The sequence below is a fragment of the Aethalodelphis obliquidens genome, unplaced genomic scaffold (genome assembly GCF_003676395.1).
Source record: "Aethalodelphis obliquidens isolate GAN/ISIS:26980383/991018 unplaced genomic scaffold, ASM367639v1 scaffold47, whole genome shotgun sequence".
Lineage (NCBI taxonomy): Eukaryota > Metazoa > Chordata > Mammalia > Artiodactyla > Delphinidae > Aethalodelphis > Aethalodelphis obliquidens.
In genome coordinates, this window is record NW_020837991.1 from 348,822 (window position 1) to 366,983 (window position 18,162).

The window sequence follows — 18,162 nt, forward strand, 5'->3', positions numbered from 1 at the left end:
TCATCAATGTGTTAATAGTTTTCACTGTACAAGTCTTTTGCCTTCTTGGTTAAATTTATTCCTAGGTATTTTATTTATTTATTTTTTTGGCCATGCCACATGTCATGCAGGATCTTAGTTCCCTGACCAGGGATTGAACCCGCACCCTCTGCATTGGAAGCTCAGAGTCAACCACTGGACTGGCAGGGAAGTCCCTATTTTATTCTTTTTGATGCAACTATAAATGGGATTGTTTTCTTGATTTCTTTTTCTGATTGTTTTTCTTCCTGTGTAGAAACACAACTGATTTTTGTACATTGATCTTATATCTTGCAACTTCAGTGAATTTATCAGTTATAACAGTTTTTTGGTAGAGTCTTTGGGGTTTTCTATACACAATATTATGTCAGCTGCAAGTAGAGACAGTTTTACTTCTTCCTTTCCCATTTGGATGCCTTTTATTGCTTTTTCTTGTCTTGCTCTGGCTAGGGCTGCCAGTATTATGCTGAATAAAAGTGGCAAGAGTGGGCATCCTTGTCTTGTTCCTGATCTCAGAGAAAAAGGCTTTGGCTTTTCACTATTAAGTATAAAGTTAGCTGTGGGATTGTCTTATGTGACCTTTATTATGTTGCAGTATGTTCCCCCTGTACCCAGTTTGTTGTTTTTGTCATGAATAGATATTTGATTTTGTCAAATGCTTTTTCTGCGTCTATTGAGATGATCATATGATTTTTACCCTTCATTTTGTTAATGCGGTATATCACACTGATTGATTTGTGGATACTGAACTATCTCTGCATCCCTGGTACAAACCCCACTTGATCATGGTATATGATTTTCTAGTGTATTGTTGAATTCAGTTTGCTAATACTTTGTTGAGAGTTTTTGCATCCAATATTCATCAGTGATATTGGTAAGTAATTTCCTTTTTTGTAGTGTCCTTGTCTGGTTTTGGTGTCACAGTAATGCTGGCCTTGTAAAATGAGTTTGGAAGTGATCCCTCCTCTTCAATTTTTGTTAAGATTTGAGAAGGATTAGTATTAATTCTCCTTTAAATATTTGATAGAATTCACCTGTGAAGCCATCTCTTCCTGGACTTTTCTTTGCTGGGATGTTTTAAATTACTGATTCAATCTTCTTCTGCTCAGATTTTCTATCTCTTCATGATTCAGTCATGGTAGGTTGCATGTTCTAGGAATTTATCTGTTTTTTCCTAGGTTATCCAATTTGTTGGTGTAGAATTGTTCATAGTCTCATGATCCTTTCTATGTCTGTCATTCAGTTGTAATGTCTCTTTCATTTCTGAATTTATTTATTTGAATCTTCTTTTTCCTTAGGTAGTCTAGCTAAAAGTTTCTCAATTTTGTTTATTAAAAAAGAAAAGCAGCTCTCAGTTTTGTTAAGCATCTCTATTGTTTTTATGGATGTTATTTCATTTATTTCTGCTTGGCTTTTTATTCCCTTCTTTCTGCCTACATTGGGGATAGTTTGTTCTTTTTCTAGTTCCTTGAGGTAAAAAATTAGGTTATTTGATATCTTTCTTTTGTCTTAATGTAGGCATTTATTGCTGTAAACTTCCCTCTTAGATCTGTTTTTGCAGTATCCCATAGCTTTTGATATATTAGGTCTCCATTTTCATTGGTTTCCAGATACTTTTGGATATCCCATTTGATTTCTTCTTTGACACACTGGTTGTTCAGGAGTGTTTATTTAATATCCACATATTTGTGAATTTTCCAGCTTTCCTCCTGTTATTGATTTGTAGTTTCATACCACTGTGGTCAGAAAAGATACTGGGTATGACTTTGATCTTCTTAAATTTGCTAACACTTGTTTGTGACCTATCGTAAGATCTATCCCGGAAAATGCTTCCTGCACACTTGAGAAGAATGTGTACTGTGCTGCTGTTGGATAGGATGTTCTGTATATGTTAGATTGGTCTAACATAGGGTTCAAGTTCCATGTTTCCTTGATTTTCCGTCTGGATGATCTATCCATTGTTGAAAGTGGGGTATTGAAGTGTTTTACCATTATTGTATTGTTGTCTATTTTTCCCTTCATATCTGTTAATATCTGCTTAATATATTTAGATGCTCTGATGTTGGTGTGAATATATTTGTGATTGTTATATTTTTGATGAATTGACCACTTTATTATTGTCTAATGACCTTCTCTGTCTTTTGCTACTGTTTTCAGGTTAAAGTCTACTTTGTCTGATATAAGTATAGCTACTCCTGTTCTCTTTTGGTTCCCAATGGCAAGGAAGATCTTTTTCCATCCCTTCACTTTGAGTGTATGTTTCCTTAAAACTGAAGTGAGTCTCTTGTAGGCAGCATATACCAGGGTTCTATTTTTTAATCCATCTAGCCACTCTATGTGCTTTGATTGGAGAAATCAATCCTTTAACACTTAGAGTAATTATTGATAGGTAAGGACTTATTAATGCCATCTCATTAACTGTTTTCTGGCTTATTGGAGTTCCCTTGTACCTTTCCTTCTCTCTTGCTGCTGTCCTTTGTGAACTGCTGATTTTCCATTGTGATATCCGTTGATTCCCTTCTCTTGTGAATCTACTGAAGGTTTTGTTTTGTGGTTACCATGAGGCTTACATTAAGACATCTTAGAGATATAAGTCTATTTTGCACTCATAACAATTTAACTTCTATTGCACACAGAACCTCTAATCTTTTATTCCCTTCTTTTTTTCGTATTTTTGATGCCACAATTTCCATCTTTTTCTACTGTGTATCCATTGATCAACTGTGGTAGCTATGGCTCTTTTTTAAGACTTTTATCCTTCAATCTTTATACTAGAGTTAGGTAGTTAACACACCACCATATTACAGTATTCTGTATTCAGTATTCTCAATCTGACTATATGCTTACTTTTGCCAGTGTGTTGTATATTTTCATATATTTCCATGTTACCAACCAGTGTCCTTTCATTTCAGCTTGAAGAACCCCTTTAGGCATTTCTTGCAGGCAGGTCTAGTGGTGATAAACTCCCTCAGCTTTTATTTGTTAGGGAAAGTCTTGTTGTTTGTTTGTTTTTTTCCGGTCCAGGTCTTTTATTTTCTTTATACCCATCATGCCATGAATTCATAGGGAATGGGCTACAACAGTTCAGGCTCCTTTCCATTGGTTCTCACAAAGTGTGCTTCTCTGGGTGGAGCAGGCTGGCGCTTCAGTTGAACCCAAGTACCTTTCTCTTTGGCTTCCTTCTTTTTCTGATCATTTTCCTTCACCCATTTCAGGAAGCTATCTTGGCTCTTAGAGTGCTTAATATGCTTGATACGCTCATTAATTCTCTTGGCAAGAATCTTGCCCTTGTTTGTTTACAATGATGCCAACAGCATGCTGGGTTAACATTGTAGACTCTCCCAGTTTTGCCGTGGTAACATTTGTGGGGCATTCCTTTTTGAACAGTGCCCATTCCCTTGATATCTACAATAACACCTTTCTTGTAGATTCGCATGTATGTGGCCAAAGGAACAACTCCATGTTTTCTAAAAGGCCTAGAGAACGTGTAGCAGGTGCCCCTTTGTGTTGGTCATTTTGGCGAATACATTTTCACATAATTTCTGTGGCAAGGAGACCAAAGAATGCTTCAGATAACCCATCAAAGCCAAATCACTGTTACAATGAATGCACACTTCACTTTAAATGGTGAGAAGAATGCCTGAGAGACAGGGGGAGGGATAGGAGGCTCCGGGAGCCACGTGCATAGGGAAAGTCTTTTTTTTTTTTTTTTTTTTTTTCGGTACGCGGGCCTCTCACTGTTGTGGCCTCTCCCGTTGCGGAGCACAGGCTCCAGACGTGCAGGCCCAGTGGCCATGGCTCATGGTCCCAGCTGCTCCGCGGCAGGTAGGATCCTCCCGGACCAGGGCACAAACCCATGTTCCCCACATCAGCAGGTGGACTCTCAACCACTGCGCCACCAGGGAAGCCCATGGGAAAGTCTTTTTCTTGCCTTCATTTCTGAAGGGCAACTTTGCGGGGTATAGTATTCTTGGTAGTTTCTTCCATTCAGCACTTCAAACATATCATCCCCTTTTCTCCTGGACTGCAAGGTCTCTGTTCAGAAATCCATTGATAGCCTTATGGGTGTTTCCTTCTATGATTTTTTTTCTCTCTTGCTGCTTTTAAAATTCTCTGTCTTTGATTTTAGACAGTTTTATTATAATGGGTATTGGACAAGATCATTTTGGACTGAAAGTTTAGGGTAACCTATGAGCTTCATGAACTTGGATGTCCAAATCTCTCCCCTGGTTTGACAGGTTCTCAGCTATTATTTCCTTTACATAAGCTTTCTACTCCTTTCTTCCTCTCTTCTTCTCCTGGGATTCCAATGATGCCTACATTGTTTCTCTTAATGGTGTCATGAAAGTCCCACCAGCTTTCTTCATTCCTTTTCGTTCTTTTTTCTTTTTGTTCCTCACATTGGATATTTTCAATTGATCTGCCTTCAAGCTCACTGATTCTTCTGTTTGGTCGTCTGCTGTTAAAGCTCTGTGTTGAATTCTTCAGTTCTGTCATTTCATTCTTCAGCTCCAAAATTTGGTTCTTTTTTTACATCTTCTATCTCTTCATTAAACTTCTCATTTTGGTCTTATGTTGTCTTCCTGATATCATTAAATTGTTTATCTGTGTTCTTTTGTAGCTAAGAGTCTTTGGAACAGTTATTATGAATTCTTTATTAGGAAATTCAGGATCTTTATTTCTTTGGGCGTTACTGGAGGTTCTTTTGGTGGAGTCATGTTTCCCTGATTCTTCATGATTCCTATAGCTTTGCATGTCTGCACATTTGAAGAAGCAGTCACCTTTTCCAGACTTTACGGGTAAGGGAAGACTTTCACCTAGGGGTGGGGTCATGCTGGAGTGCGCTGCGGCCCTCGGTCAGTGGTGCGGGGCACCAAGAGCAGGCGCATACGGTGGCGCCACGTCTGGTGGGGCATGTCTTTTGGCTCAGGCTGCTAGGGTCTACATCATCAGCAACTGTGTGCTCCATGGTGAGTACTGCTGAGGGTCCATAGTGGCCGCAAGGGGTACTGGGGTCCATAGTATCACTTGGGGTCAAGTGGCTAGACACCAGGATAGGCAGAGATGGTGGCCAGAGCCAATGATGTGCCACACTCAGCTCTGAGGGCCAACTGCAGGTGCCTATATAGTTTCAAGTGCCTATATAGTGCCTGCCAGTTGCAGACACACAGACAGCGGTAGGGGCCAAGGCAAGCAGCAAGGGCTGGGAACAACTATAAGCTCACTAGCAGCTGTGGGATTCCTACCATGGCCCTGCGGTAGCTGCACACTTCCCAGCCCCACAAGCCATGCACAGTGTAATGGAGGCTGGTGACAGGGGTTGGGCCAGGGGTGTGCAAGTGCATAGCTCAAGTGGCTGGCAGCAGGTCAATGCAGCAGGGCAGGCTAGTGACAGAAGACAGGGCCTGATCCAGACCAACATGTAGCTGTGGAGGCTGGCGGCCGGAGTGCTCTCCTGTGGCTGCCAGGATACCCGCTCCCAAACTGCACATTGCAGTGGAGGCCTGCAGTGTGGAAAGGCACAGCTGGAGCCACTAGCTGCAAGGAAGCACACTGTGGCGGGGTCAGCTGTGGAGGTGTAGGCTGCTGTCTTGCACTCACATGGCCACAGAGGGCTGCTTGCTGCCCGTGCAGTTCCCAGGCTCCCCAAGTGCAGGGGGGGAGAGTGGGGAAACGGAGCAAGGAAGGACTCGGGCTTCTGGCATCAGTGAACGTGAATACCTATAGGGCAAAAGTTGCTGAAATATGCAGGGGTCCACGGTGGTGAAATCTGCTAAGTTTTTCTGCAGAGCAGGTCACTGAGAACCACACTCACTCCCACTGCATGGCTGCCACTGGTATCCCCTGCTTTTCTTCCTTGCTCCTAGCCATTTCAATACACTTCAGTTTTGCCAATCTGGGTGGGAGCTTCGTGTGGTGCTCTGAAAGTCTTGGGGAAACTGGTCACTTCCTCCATTCTTCCTTTCCTGGCCAGGAGAACTCTTCCTATCTGGGAAGTTCCCTCATGGCACTGAACAACCCCAACTTGGGGGAAGGGATAATGCAGTCAAAATGAAGCTGTCTTCTTCCTTCTTTTTCTTGCAGTTATTCTCAGGTTTTTGGTTCCACTGTATCACTAAATTTTCTCAAGTGGACTCCAGAGCTCTCCCAGAGCTGTTTTCATCAATGGATAGCTAATTGTTAATTATTGTGGGGAGATGGAGGCTGAGTTCTTCCTTTCCAATCTGGATGCCTTTTAATGCATTTGCTTGACTAACTGCCCTGTGTAGAACCTCCAGTACCATTATGAACAGAAGTGGCAAAAATTGGACATCTTGTCTTGTTCCTAATCTTAGGGCGAAAGCATCTAGTCTTTAACCAGTACGTATGATGTTAGCTGGGGCTTTTCCATAGAGATCCTTTGCAAGATTAGGAAGTTACCTTCTATTCCTAGCATATTGATCGTTTTCACCATGAAGGGGTGTTGAATTTTATAAAATAATTGTTCTGTGTCTGTTGAGATGCAGTGTTCACCCTTTATTCTATTGATGTGGTGTATTACATCATTTTATTTTTGATGTTAAATACACCTTGCATTCCTAAGATAAATCCCACTTGGCCATGGTATATAACCCCTTTTATATATTGCTGGATTCAATTAGAGTATTTTGTTGATGATTTATCCATCTATATTCGTAAGAGAATTGGTTTGTAGTTTTCTTGCGCTGTGTTTGGTTTTCTTACCAGGGTAACATTGACTTCATAGAGTGAGCTGAGAAGAAATCCCTCCCTTCCTATTTTTTGGAAGACTTTGTGAAGAATTGCTATTAATTCTTCTTTAAATTTTTGGTAGAATTCACCAGTTTTACCTAAGCTTTTCCCTGATGTAGATTTTTTTATTTACTAATTCAATCTATTTACTTGTTATAGGTCTTTTCAGATTTTCTATTTCTTCTCAAAACAGTTTTGTTAGTTTGTGTCTTTCTAGGAATGTGTCCATTTCACCTACATTATCTAACTTGTTGGCATACAGTTGTTTATAATATTTGCCTATAATTCTTTTCATTTCTGTACAGTTGGTAGTAATATTCCTCTTTCATTTCTGATTTTAGTAGTTTTAGTTTTCTCTCTTTTTTGCTTTGTCAGTCCAGCTAAAGTCTTATCAATTTGGATGATATTTTCAAGGGACTAACTGCTTTTATTGATTTTCTCTATTGTTTTTCTATTCTCTATTTCATTAATTTATGTGCTAATCTTTATTATTTCCTTCCTTCTATTTGAGTTTGTCCTCTTTTTCCAGTGTCTTAAGATGGAAGGTTAAGTTGTTTATTTTGAGATCTTTCCTTTTTTTTTCAATGTAGGCATTTACAAATATAAATTTCTCTCTGTGTACTGCTTTAGCTGAATCCTAAATGCTTTGGCATGCTGTTTCTTCAGTTTTATTCATCTCAAAGTATTTTCTAATTTCCCTTGTGATTTTTTTTTAAAATATTTATTTTTTGGCTGCGTCAGGTCTTAGTTGCAGCACGCGGGCTCTTTGTTGCGGTGCGTGGGCTTCTCTCTACTTCTGACATGGAGGCTTCTCTCTAGTTGTGGTGCATGGGCTCCAGAGCATGTGGGCTCATTAGTTGCGGCACATGGGCTCTCTAGTTGTGGCACACGGGCTCCAGAGTGCACGGACTCAGTAGTGGCAGCACACAGGCTCCCTAGTTGTGGCACGTGGACTCTCTAGTTGCAGCATGTGGGCTTAGTTACCCCATGGCACGTGGGATCTTAGCTCTCCAACCACGGATCAATCTGGTGTCTCCTGCATTGCAAGATCAATTCTTAACCACTGGACCACCAGGGAAGTCCCATGATTTCTTTTCAGATCATTGATCATTCAGTAGTAAGTTATTTAATTTCCATATATTTGTGAATTTCACCAAGTTCACTGATTTTACTTTCTAATTTCATTCCACTGTGGTCAGAGAATGATTTCAACCCTTTCAACTTTATTGATGATTTTAACGGCCTACCACATGGTCTATCCTGAAGTATGTTCTACGTACACTTGGGAAGAAGATGAATTCTGCTATTGTTGGGTGGAGTGTTCTAAAGATGTCTATTTTATCTACTTGGATATAGTGTCATTCAAGTCTTCTATTTCCTTCATGATCATTTGCCTAGTTTTTCTATCCATTATTGAAAGGGGGGTACTGAAGGCTGTGACTACTATTGTTGAACTTTCTATTTCTCCATTCTGTCAGGTTTTCTTTTATATATTTTGGATCTCTGTTTTTAGGTACCTATTTGTTTATAATTGTTATGTCTTCCTAACGGACTGCCCCTTTTGTCATTATAAAATGTCTCTCTTCATCTCTAGTAACTTTTGTTTTGTTTTGTTTTACAGTCTATTTTGTCTGATACATAGCCTCTCCAACTTTCTTATGGTTACTATTTGCATAATATATGTTTTTCCTTCCTTTTACATTTAATCTATTTGTATCTCTGAATCTAAAGTATGTCTGAAGTAGAAAGAATATAGCTAGATCTTGTTTTTCATCCTGCCTGACAATCTTTGCCTTTTAATTGGATTGTTTAATCCACTGGCATTTAATGTTTTTATTGATATAGTTAGATTATGTTTGCCGTCTTACTTTTTGTTTTCTATGCTTCACGTCTTTTTCTTGTTCCCTATTTCTCACTGCTTTCTTCTGCATTAAGTGAATCTTTACAGTGTGGCATTTTAATTCCCTTAATGATTTTTTTCACTATACTTGTTTTAAGTTATTTTCCTTGTCGTTTCTCTAAGGCTTATGAGAATACATTTCAAATTGATACTAACTTAACTACAGTGAGATACAATAATGTTACTCTTATATAGTTCTATTTCCTCTTCTTCCTCTGTGTGTGTGTGTGTGTATACACACACACACACACACACACATATATGGTGTTTATTAAATCTGTTTGCTTATGTGCATTTTATTGAAAATGAGGTTTAACATTAGTGGAATAAATTTATTTTCCTATGTATAAAGTGACACTTTTTGCCCTTTGTCATTTTATCTATTGGGGTTTTCATATTATTTTGGTCAATTTAAGAAATTCTTATTTTTAATATATATACATTTAAAAAATTTATCTATTTAATTTATTTATTTTTAGCTGTGTTGGGTCTTTGTTGCTGTGCGCGGGCTTTCTCTAGTTGTGAGTGGGGGCTACTCTTCGTTGCGGTGCATGGGCTTCTCATTGCGGTGGCTTCTCTTGTTGCAGAACATGGGCTCTAGGCACCCAGCCTTCAGGAGTTGTGGCTCGTGGGCTCTGGAGTGCAGGCTCAGTAGTTGTGGCGCACGGGCTTAGTTGCTCTGCGGCATGTGGGATCTTCCCGGATCAGGGCTCGAAACCGTGTCCCTGCATTGTTAATGGGATGAGGTTGCTAGAATTACACAGAAACATCCTTCTTATTTTATCTTTTAGTGTAGAAAATTAACCTTTTCATTTTTATTGCTTCCAATGTTTGAAACTTCTTAACCTTCTAAGATCTGAAACACATTAAAAGTTTTCCTACACATGGACCATAAACTCTAGGTACATAGCTAAACTTTTTTTTCTCCTTTTTTACAGATAAAATCTCTGTATGACTTACTCTGGTTTGTGCTAGAGATGCGGGTTTGTTCAATGAATATCAGAGACATAAACTATCTGTAGCTACATGCCACAGATACTCAGGTAGGTATTAGTGGAGATGCCAGTTAACACACTGGGTTCACTTCAGCTTTACATAGCATACTCTGCACTGCTGAGTGAGATAACACACCTCAACATATCAAATAATGTCATTACACAAATCAGGCACTGAATGTAATATCAACAAACGATTCAATGTTGTATTTGTTTCTCTTTCACACTTGGATGGCCATCCTGTACATAATGCTTAATTCACTTAGATCACATTTTGATGGTGCTATGATTAGGATTTAAACTGATGTTCCTACAAATTGTTTACCAGTTTTCCCAAAACTATTTATTAAAAAATAAAAGAAAAGAAACTCTCTGTTTTAAACTGGAGATATGACAACTAAATGCAGATACTAGACTACATCTTGCACTAGAAGGAAAAATAATGGTATAAAGGATGGCGGTATAAGGATAATGGTATAGAATAATGGTATAATGGTTCACTTAACAAAATTGGAATGGGGAAGGCAGATTAGAAAGATACATTTATTATAATAATGTTAAATTTATCAAAATTGATGATTATACTATTGTTATGGAAAGGATGTCTCTCGTCTTAGGAAGTACAAGTCAAAGTGTTTAAGGGTAAAGGATCATGATATATGTAACTATTGTCACATGGATCAAAAAAAAAAATCCAAAAAACAAAACAAGCACCACAGTCATAATTGAAAAGTGCTTCTCAAACAAAGGTGATTTGCCCCACAAGGGGACATTTGCTTATGTCCAGAGACATTTTGGGGAGAGGGAGCTACCAGTATCTGATGGGTGGAGGCCAGGGATGCTGCTAAACACCCTACAAAGCACAGGTCAGCCCCCCAAAACAAAGAATTATCTGGCCCCAAATGGTGATAGCATCAAGGTTGGAAAACCCTGATACAGAGAAAGGAAATGATGGAGCAAGTGGGATAGAACGTCAACAATTGATGTATCTGGGTGAGGTGTATATGGATGCTGTTTTAATTTTTGTTAACCTTATAATTTTTCTGTAATTTGGAAATTAATTCCAAATAAAACATTTTTAAAAGCCTTTTTAAAAGTACTTTGTTGTGATGATTACTTTATCATACATTAAACCACTGCAGTGAAAAGTGGACCTATCTGGGAACTCTCTATTCTATTTCACTGATATTAGACATCTTTTTTCCCAGTGCCACATTCTTTTCATTTCTGTTTCTATGTAATTCTAGCAACCTCATCCCATTAACAAAAAAAAGAACTTCTTTTAAATATACATATACCTATGTACCTACATATTGATATCTTTACTTTTTCCAAATTAATTTGTTTTCTTATTTTTAAAAAAACATCTTATTGGGACCCTGAGTTGAAAGCATTTTTTTAATCCAGAATGCCATCTCACATGGTTCTTTGGGAAACGTCTCCTGAAGACCTGGAGCAGTGAACATTTCTAGTGAGGAGTCTTTGAATTATCAAAGTCCTTAAGAATTGACAGTTCTTTGGAAATTAATGAAGCAAGGCATTTTAATATGTGTGCATTAAAAGTGCAAACATCATATGGTTGGGTTGTTTATTTGCCTGATTATTTTTCAGGAAACGGTGAGTGAGGCTGGGCTCTGAGAAGCTGAAGTGGTGATTCCCCAATGAGAGCCCCACTCATGTAATCTAAGCTTTTCAGGGCCATCCAAAATGCAAAGTGATGTTAAGCCACACGTGATACTAAGCATATGTTTGGATTAGAACAATGTACTACAAACACATTTTCAAAGGTTCACACATGGAAAACGCTTTTGTGCTTTTTAGGCCACAGAACCTTAAAGCCTAAGCGACGTTAAGGTACGCAATTAAATACATCTACCATAGACACACTTCTCTGCAAGGATCTGGAGCTCTGTCTGGAATATAGCAGAATACCAATATATCAATGAATTAGAAACCTGGATGCTATTTCGCTTCTATTCTATCTCTGTTTATTAATGACTTCTTCAAAGGTAAAATAATATAAATAGGTTCACAAGAGGATATGTGTTAATATATTTAATAAATGTCTCATAAAATCATTTTCATAGGTAAGCCAAGTGTAATAAAGAGAAAGACCTCATTTGTGGTAGCTGGCTGCTTTCGTGTCCCCAGTCCTCTCTTTTCCCTTTTGCCCCATATCCGGGTAACCTGATAAGAAGGACAGCTCACACCCTCAGGCCCTTGGCACTAAAATTTCAAACCATGTAAGTCTCAGACTGAGCATGGGAACCTCCACCTGGCTCACTTCGTAACTGCAATAAAAACTCAAGGCCCCGCGTTGCTCCTGTTCTACTCCAGACCAAACCAGAGCTATTCTCCTTGGGTGATACATTTGCTATTGACTGTTGTGAGTCGTGAATCCTTTTACACAACCCACTGGAGCCCATGTGTCATTTGTCCCAACCTCCATAATCTCCTGAGATAGGGGACTGCCCAGTATCCAGCAGGGGATGCTAGGGACCCAAATAAAACACCAACTGACTAGTTTTGCTTATTGATTTCTCAGAATCACTTGCCAAGGAGCTAGGAAGACTCCAGTCTCTAGGAAGTCTTCCAGAGCAAAGACCAGGAGAGTGATGACATCATGTTGGTATCCATGAATAAGTAAGGATTTGAAATATACTGAAGCAAATGTCTAAGACAGGGTTAATAATTCATACAACTAAATCTGAAGGGATAAAAATTAAACCATATGGAATGCAATACTGAAGACATATCTTCAGTTACACTTCTACTTTTATTATTTTAACAGAAACATTTAAAATGAAAAGTTTTCTTATACCTAAACTACACATTAAAAAGCAAAACACAGAATCTCAGCTCTCACCCAAATGGCACTCCAAGGGCACCAAGAGGAGTCACCAGGACTGTGGGGACCGCCGTGTAAGCCAGGAAGTTTCCAATCTGGCCAACAGCCACTGTCAAGAGAATCACAAGGGTATCACTGCAATTACAAAAATCTCTTTGAGCATTCATCACAGAGTTGAATTTTGCAAGACTGTGCTCTGAAAGGGCTACTTCTTTCACATTACTGGTGAGGAAGGAAATATGGGGCATCATTTGCATGATTAAGAGTCCTGAGGGCAGAGGAGAGCAGGCCCCATAGTATCACTGGCCCAATTAGTTTCAACCCTCTATGGAAATTCCCAGTCTAACCAGCAGTGACTGACAGTGGGTACAAGAGTATATTTCCACTTTCTTCTTAACACATCCCTGTTTTAAGATAGATCATGTAGAGCTTTCCATGTCCCTTCAAGTGGCCTGGGATCTATTCCAGTGACACACTGCTGGCACATCAAGTGGAAACACTACTGCCTGTACAGGGCTGTGCCTGGGGCTGCACTGAGACAGATAGACAGATAGATAGATAGATAGATAGATAGACAGAGCTTAAAAATGAGTTCTTCGATGAATCAATGTCTACTAGAAAATTTCTTGCCTAAAAGACAATGTGTGACAAAAAGACCTCAAGATATATCTGAAATATCTAACAGAATTTTTCTTTATATATGTAAAGGTCTGAACTCTAATTTTATTATTTTTATATTATAACACATGACCTCTGATCTGGTATTTAAGGCTGAGTGAAGAAACTCCTTTGTAAAACTAGTTGTGTGGGGCACAAGCTCACCAAATGCCCACAGCCCAACTACAGATGAGGAAGCAGGAGCTGCTTAATTTCTTCAGACCCAGGACAGTCTGACCTGGACAAAATTCAGGGCCAACAGCAGGCAGCAGGATCCTCTGCCTTCACCCTCCACTGTCTCCCACCATCCCGGTCCTTATTCCAAAGAACAAGCTAAGCTCATCCCACCCCCTCCATCCAGCCCTGACAGACAAATGACTGATCTTACAAAAGGAGACCAAGCTCTTCACCACAAAGAGTACTTACTTGCAATTGTTCCTGCCCACCACACAATGTCTGTTAAATAGGAGGTACCTGTAAAAGAGTGAGACAAAAACATCAGGAAAGTACAAACCAAGAGGTTTACAAGCTACACACTTAAAAGAGGAATTTTTAAATAAAACTAAAATTGAAAAGAATGAATGCCATACTTTTATTCACCCTACAAAGAAACTTTAAAGTAGTCTATAAAGAGCAGCATGAGAAACGATTAAAAGTGGCAAAATACTTTCTGCAATCAACACAAGCTGACCCAAGCAAATAAAATCTTTATAAATTGTACTTTATTTGGGAGGGGGGCTCAACACATCATCTAGAGACAAATATTCTTTGGAGTAACTTTTTATATGTTGATTTCAAACGAGATTTGACCTTCAAAGTCCAATTCTCTCATGCATTTACTGAAACCCATTTATATGATAATTTTTCTAGTACAGGGTTCTGTGACTTGCTACTTAAACAGGTTCATAATGTAGAACCTTTGTGACATGGCTCTTTTTGCAACCATGTGAAAATGGTTGAAAGACCCTTACACTCACTCAATGATCGGACATTGTACACAGTGGTTTCCCTTTTACTCTCTTGGATTACCCTCTTACGCCCCAATGCATGCCAGGGCAGGCAGAGATGGGAGCAGGTCTCCTCGTCACATCCATCTCTCCTTTTGTCCTTCTTCAGGTATGTCAAAATGCTCCTAGTCTAACAGGATTTTTTCACTTCAGACTAAAATACCTAATCTATTTGGATGTTTTAATTCGCAGTAATTTGGTATAATGAACATAGGAAGCCAGGCTGCTTCTTTGAGGAGCAGAGCTACAGGTATTTAAAAAGTACTTTTAAGAAAATGAGACCAATAAGTAATGATAGAGTGGAAGGAATGGTCTAGTTCAAATAGCACCATTTGGTAACATCACAGTAAAAACTGATTCAGGCAAGAACCATCAATCGAGACTAAAATAAGTGAATGAAAGTTTGTTGAGGGACAGGATTGCCACGTAACCTCCATGAATCACCTCCACCAGTTTTTTTATTAATCACAAAGAGAAAAAGTTATCTTTACAGTACTCTAAGACCCTGACGGACATCACCTTAACTAAGTGGTCAAAGTTGACACCATCAGCAGTGGGACAAACCAAATCCTGCACCTCCTGAGGGCGCATTGAGAAAGGCACAACATCACATCTGCAGTACTCCTGCCAGACTGCATCACCTGAATCTAATCATGAGGAAATTGTGAAATGGTCCACATATCAGCTGGCCTGTACGCTTCAAAATCGGCAAGGTCATGAAAGACAAAGGTACTGTTGCAAGTGACAGGAAACTAAAGAGATGTGACTAAACACATGATGTTAGATGGGAAAAAAGGCTGCTATAAAGGACAACATTGGGGCAACTGGCAAAACTTCAATATGGATTGTTGTAGATAATTGAGTTAACAAAACCCCTTCACTTTCTGCATGAGAATGCGACTATAAAGCTGACAGCCATGTGGCCAGGGGACAGCACGTAAGGTAAAAATGACCTCTGATGGGCAAATGGCATCTGACTGGAGGTTGGGCTCCCCTAGTGCAATACCTCTGAGAATAGGAACAGCTCTTTCAGGGCCCGGGATTCCTGCCTCTATGACTTTATACTGGAGGGCATGAGGCTTGTAAGGCTGGGCAGCTGTGACACCGTCTGCTGCAGTTCTGCCTCTGGGACCCTAAACCATGCTCTGCCTCTGCTACCAGGCTCCAACAGAGGGGGCCTGACACTGGCTGTGGCTCCTGTCCCATGTCCCTCTGAGTGTGTCTGATACAAATGTGGCCCATGATGTCCTACATATCAGAAAGTAGAGCTGAGCTGAAGAATGCCCTGCAGTGAACACTGCAGAACAATGATCAACTATTAGTATAGAATCCTTGTTCAATTTCCCAAATGTGCTAAATCACAACTGTGGCTATTTTAGAGCATGTCTTTTACTTACATGTGGAATCTGAAAAAAAAAAAAAAAAGACACAGAATTGTCAAAGCAATCCTGATGAAAAAGAACTAAGCTGGAGGCATAATCCTCCCAACTTCAGACAATACTATAAAGCTACAGTAATTAAGACAGCATGGTACTGGCACAAAAACAGACAGGTCAATGGAACAAGATAGACAGCCCAGAAATAAACCTATATACCTATGGTCAATTAATCTTCAACAAAGGAGGCAAGAATATACAATGGAGAAGACATTCTCTTCAGCAAGTGGTGTTGGGAAAGCTGGACAGCGTCACGTAAATCAATGAAATTAAAACACTCCCTCACACCATGTTCAAACATAAACTCAAAATGACATAAAGACCTAAATATAAGACATAAAACTCCTAAAAGAGAACATAGGCAAAACATTCTCTGACACAAATCATAGCAATATTTTCTTAGATCAGACTCCCAAGGCAAAAGAAATAAAAGCAAAAATAAACAAATGGTACCTAATCAAACTTAAAAACTTTTGCACAGCAAAGGAAACCATCAAAGAAACAAAAAGACAACCTACGGAATGGGAGAAAATATTTGCAAATGACACAACCAACAAGGGCTTAATTTCCAAAATATACAAACAGCTTATGCAACTCAATATCAAAAAAACAAACAACCCAATCAAAAAATGGGCAGAAGATCTATATAGACATTTCTCCAAAGAAGACATAAAGGTGGCCAACAGACACATGAAAAGATGCTCAACATTGCTAATTATTAGAGAAATGCAAATCAAAACCACAATGAGCCTCACACCTGTCAGAATGGCTATCATCAAAAAGTATACAAATAATAAATACTGGAGAGGGTGTGGAGAAAAGGGAACTCTCCTACACTGTTGGTAGGGATATAAATTGGTGCAGCCACTATGGAAATCAGTATGGAGGTTCCTTAAAGAACTAAAAATAGAGCTATCATATGATCCAGCAATCCCACTCTTGGTTATATATTGGGAAAAGATGAAAACTCTAATCTGAAAAGATACATGCAGCCTGATGTTCACAGCAGCATGATTTACAATAACCAAGACACAGAAGCAACCTAAGTGTCTATCAACAGATGAACAGATAAAGAAGATATGGGGTGTGTGCGTGTGTGTGTGTGTACACACACACACACACACACACACACACACACACAAAATGGAACATTACTCAGCCATTAAAAAGAATGAAATATTGCCATTTGTAACAATGTAGATAGACCTAGAGAATATCATACTAAGTGAAGTTAAGTCAAAGACAAACATTATATGATAACACTTACATGTGGACTCTAAAAATAATGCAAATGAATCTATATACAAAACAGAAAAGACTCACAGACACAGAAAACAAAATTATGGTTACCAAAGGGAAAGGGAGGGGCAGATAAATAAGGAGTATGGGGTTAACAGATACACATTACTATATATAAAATAGAAAAGCAACAAGAATCTACTGTATAACACAGAGAACAATATTCAATATCTTGTAATAACCTATAATGGAAAATAATCTGAAAAAATACATATAAATAACTGAATCACTTTGCTGAACACCTGAAACTAATATTGCAAATCAACTATATTTCAATTAAAAAAATTTTCAACAAAACCAAATTTATAGATACAAAGAACAGATCAGTGGTCTTTATTTAATTATTGTTATATATGTTACATTTTTATGTTACAAACCCAACAATATATTGTTGTAACTTATAATAAAGATAATGTTAACTTTGTTATTTTATATCCTAAAGAAGCTTAGAAAACAAAGGAAGTCAAGTATAAACTTATAGTAGACCTTTTCATTGTTATAAAATGTCCTTCTTGGGCTTCCTTGGTGGCGCAGTGGTTGAGAATCTGCCTGCCAATGCAGGGGACACGGGTTCGAGCCCTGGTCCGGGAAGATCCCACATGCTGTGGAGCAACTAAACCCGTGTGCCACAACTACTGAGCGTGCGCTCTAGAGCCCACGAGCCACAACTACTAAAGCCCGCATGCCTAGAGCCCGTGTTCCACAACAAGAGAAGCCACAGCAATGAGAAGCCCGTGCACCGCAACGAGGAGTGGTCCCCGCTCTCCACAACTAAAGAAAGCCCGCGTGCAGCAAAGAAGACACAATGCAGCCAAAAAAAAATGTCCTTCTTTGGCTACAGTAACAATTTTTGCCTTAAAGTCTGTTCTGTTTCATACTAGCATGGCCACTCCTGCTCTCTTTTGTGTATAAGTAAATATTATTGCTTATTATTTAAAATAACTGTGAACACATTTCATTCTAGATCTTGAAGCTTGTTTTTATAGCAGATGCACACAATAATTTACTCAACAGCTTTTCCAAAATTCTATATATAATATTCGAAAGATTTTAGGGACTCTGAGATCAAGGAATCAGTCACAATCTTTTCTGTTGGGGGTCTATGCTGGGGGCAGGGAAAGGCCAATTCCTTTTACTGTGATGAATACAGTTTTGTCGTGAGTGCTTACGCAGTCATGGGATCACTGCTACAGCAGCAGCTAGAATGTGGGCAACACTCGGGCAGTGAAAGCTTGTCCAAGGATGCCAGCAC

At 39.1% G+C, this 18,162-nt stretch overlaps 1 protein-coding gene and 1 pseudogene across 2 annotated transcripts in view; both read right to left on the reverse strand.

Annotated features, from left to right (window-relative positions):
* NIPA1 (NIPA magnesium transporter 1) overlaps positions 1-18,162 on the reverse strand; it is a 37,194-nt gene that overhangs the window by 8,900 nt on the left and 10,132 nt on the right. For both annotated transcript variants that reach the window (XM_027082453.1, XM_027082454.1), the window contains 2 exons: positions 13,595-13,642; positions 12,530-12,620 (listed from right to left, as the gene is read on the reverse strand). In XM_027082453.1, coding sequence (XP_026938254.1) covers positions 12,530-12,620; positions 13,595-13,642 — 139 coding nt within the window. The remainder of the gene's footprint in view (positions 1-12,529; positions 12,621-13,594; positions 13,643-18,162) is intronic.
* On the reverse strand, positions 3,051-3,529 carry LOC113607227 (60S ribosomal protein L21 pseudogene; annotated as a pseudogene).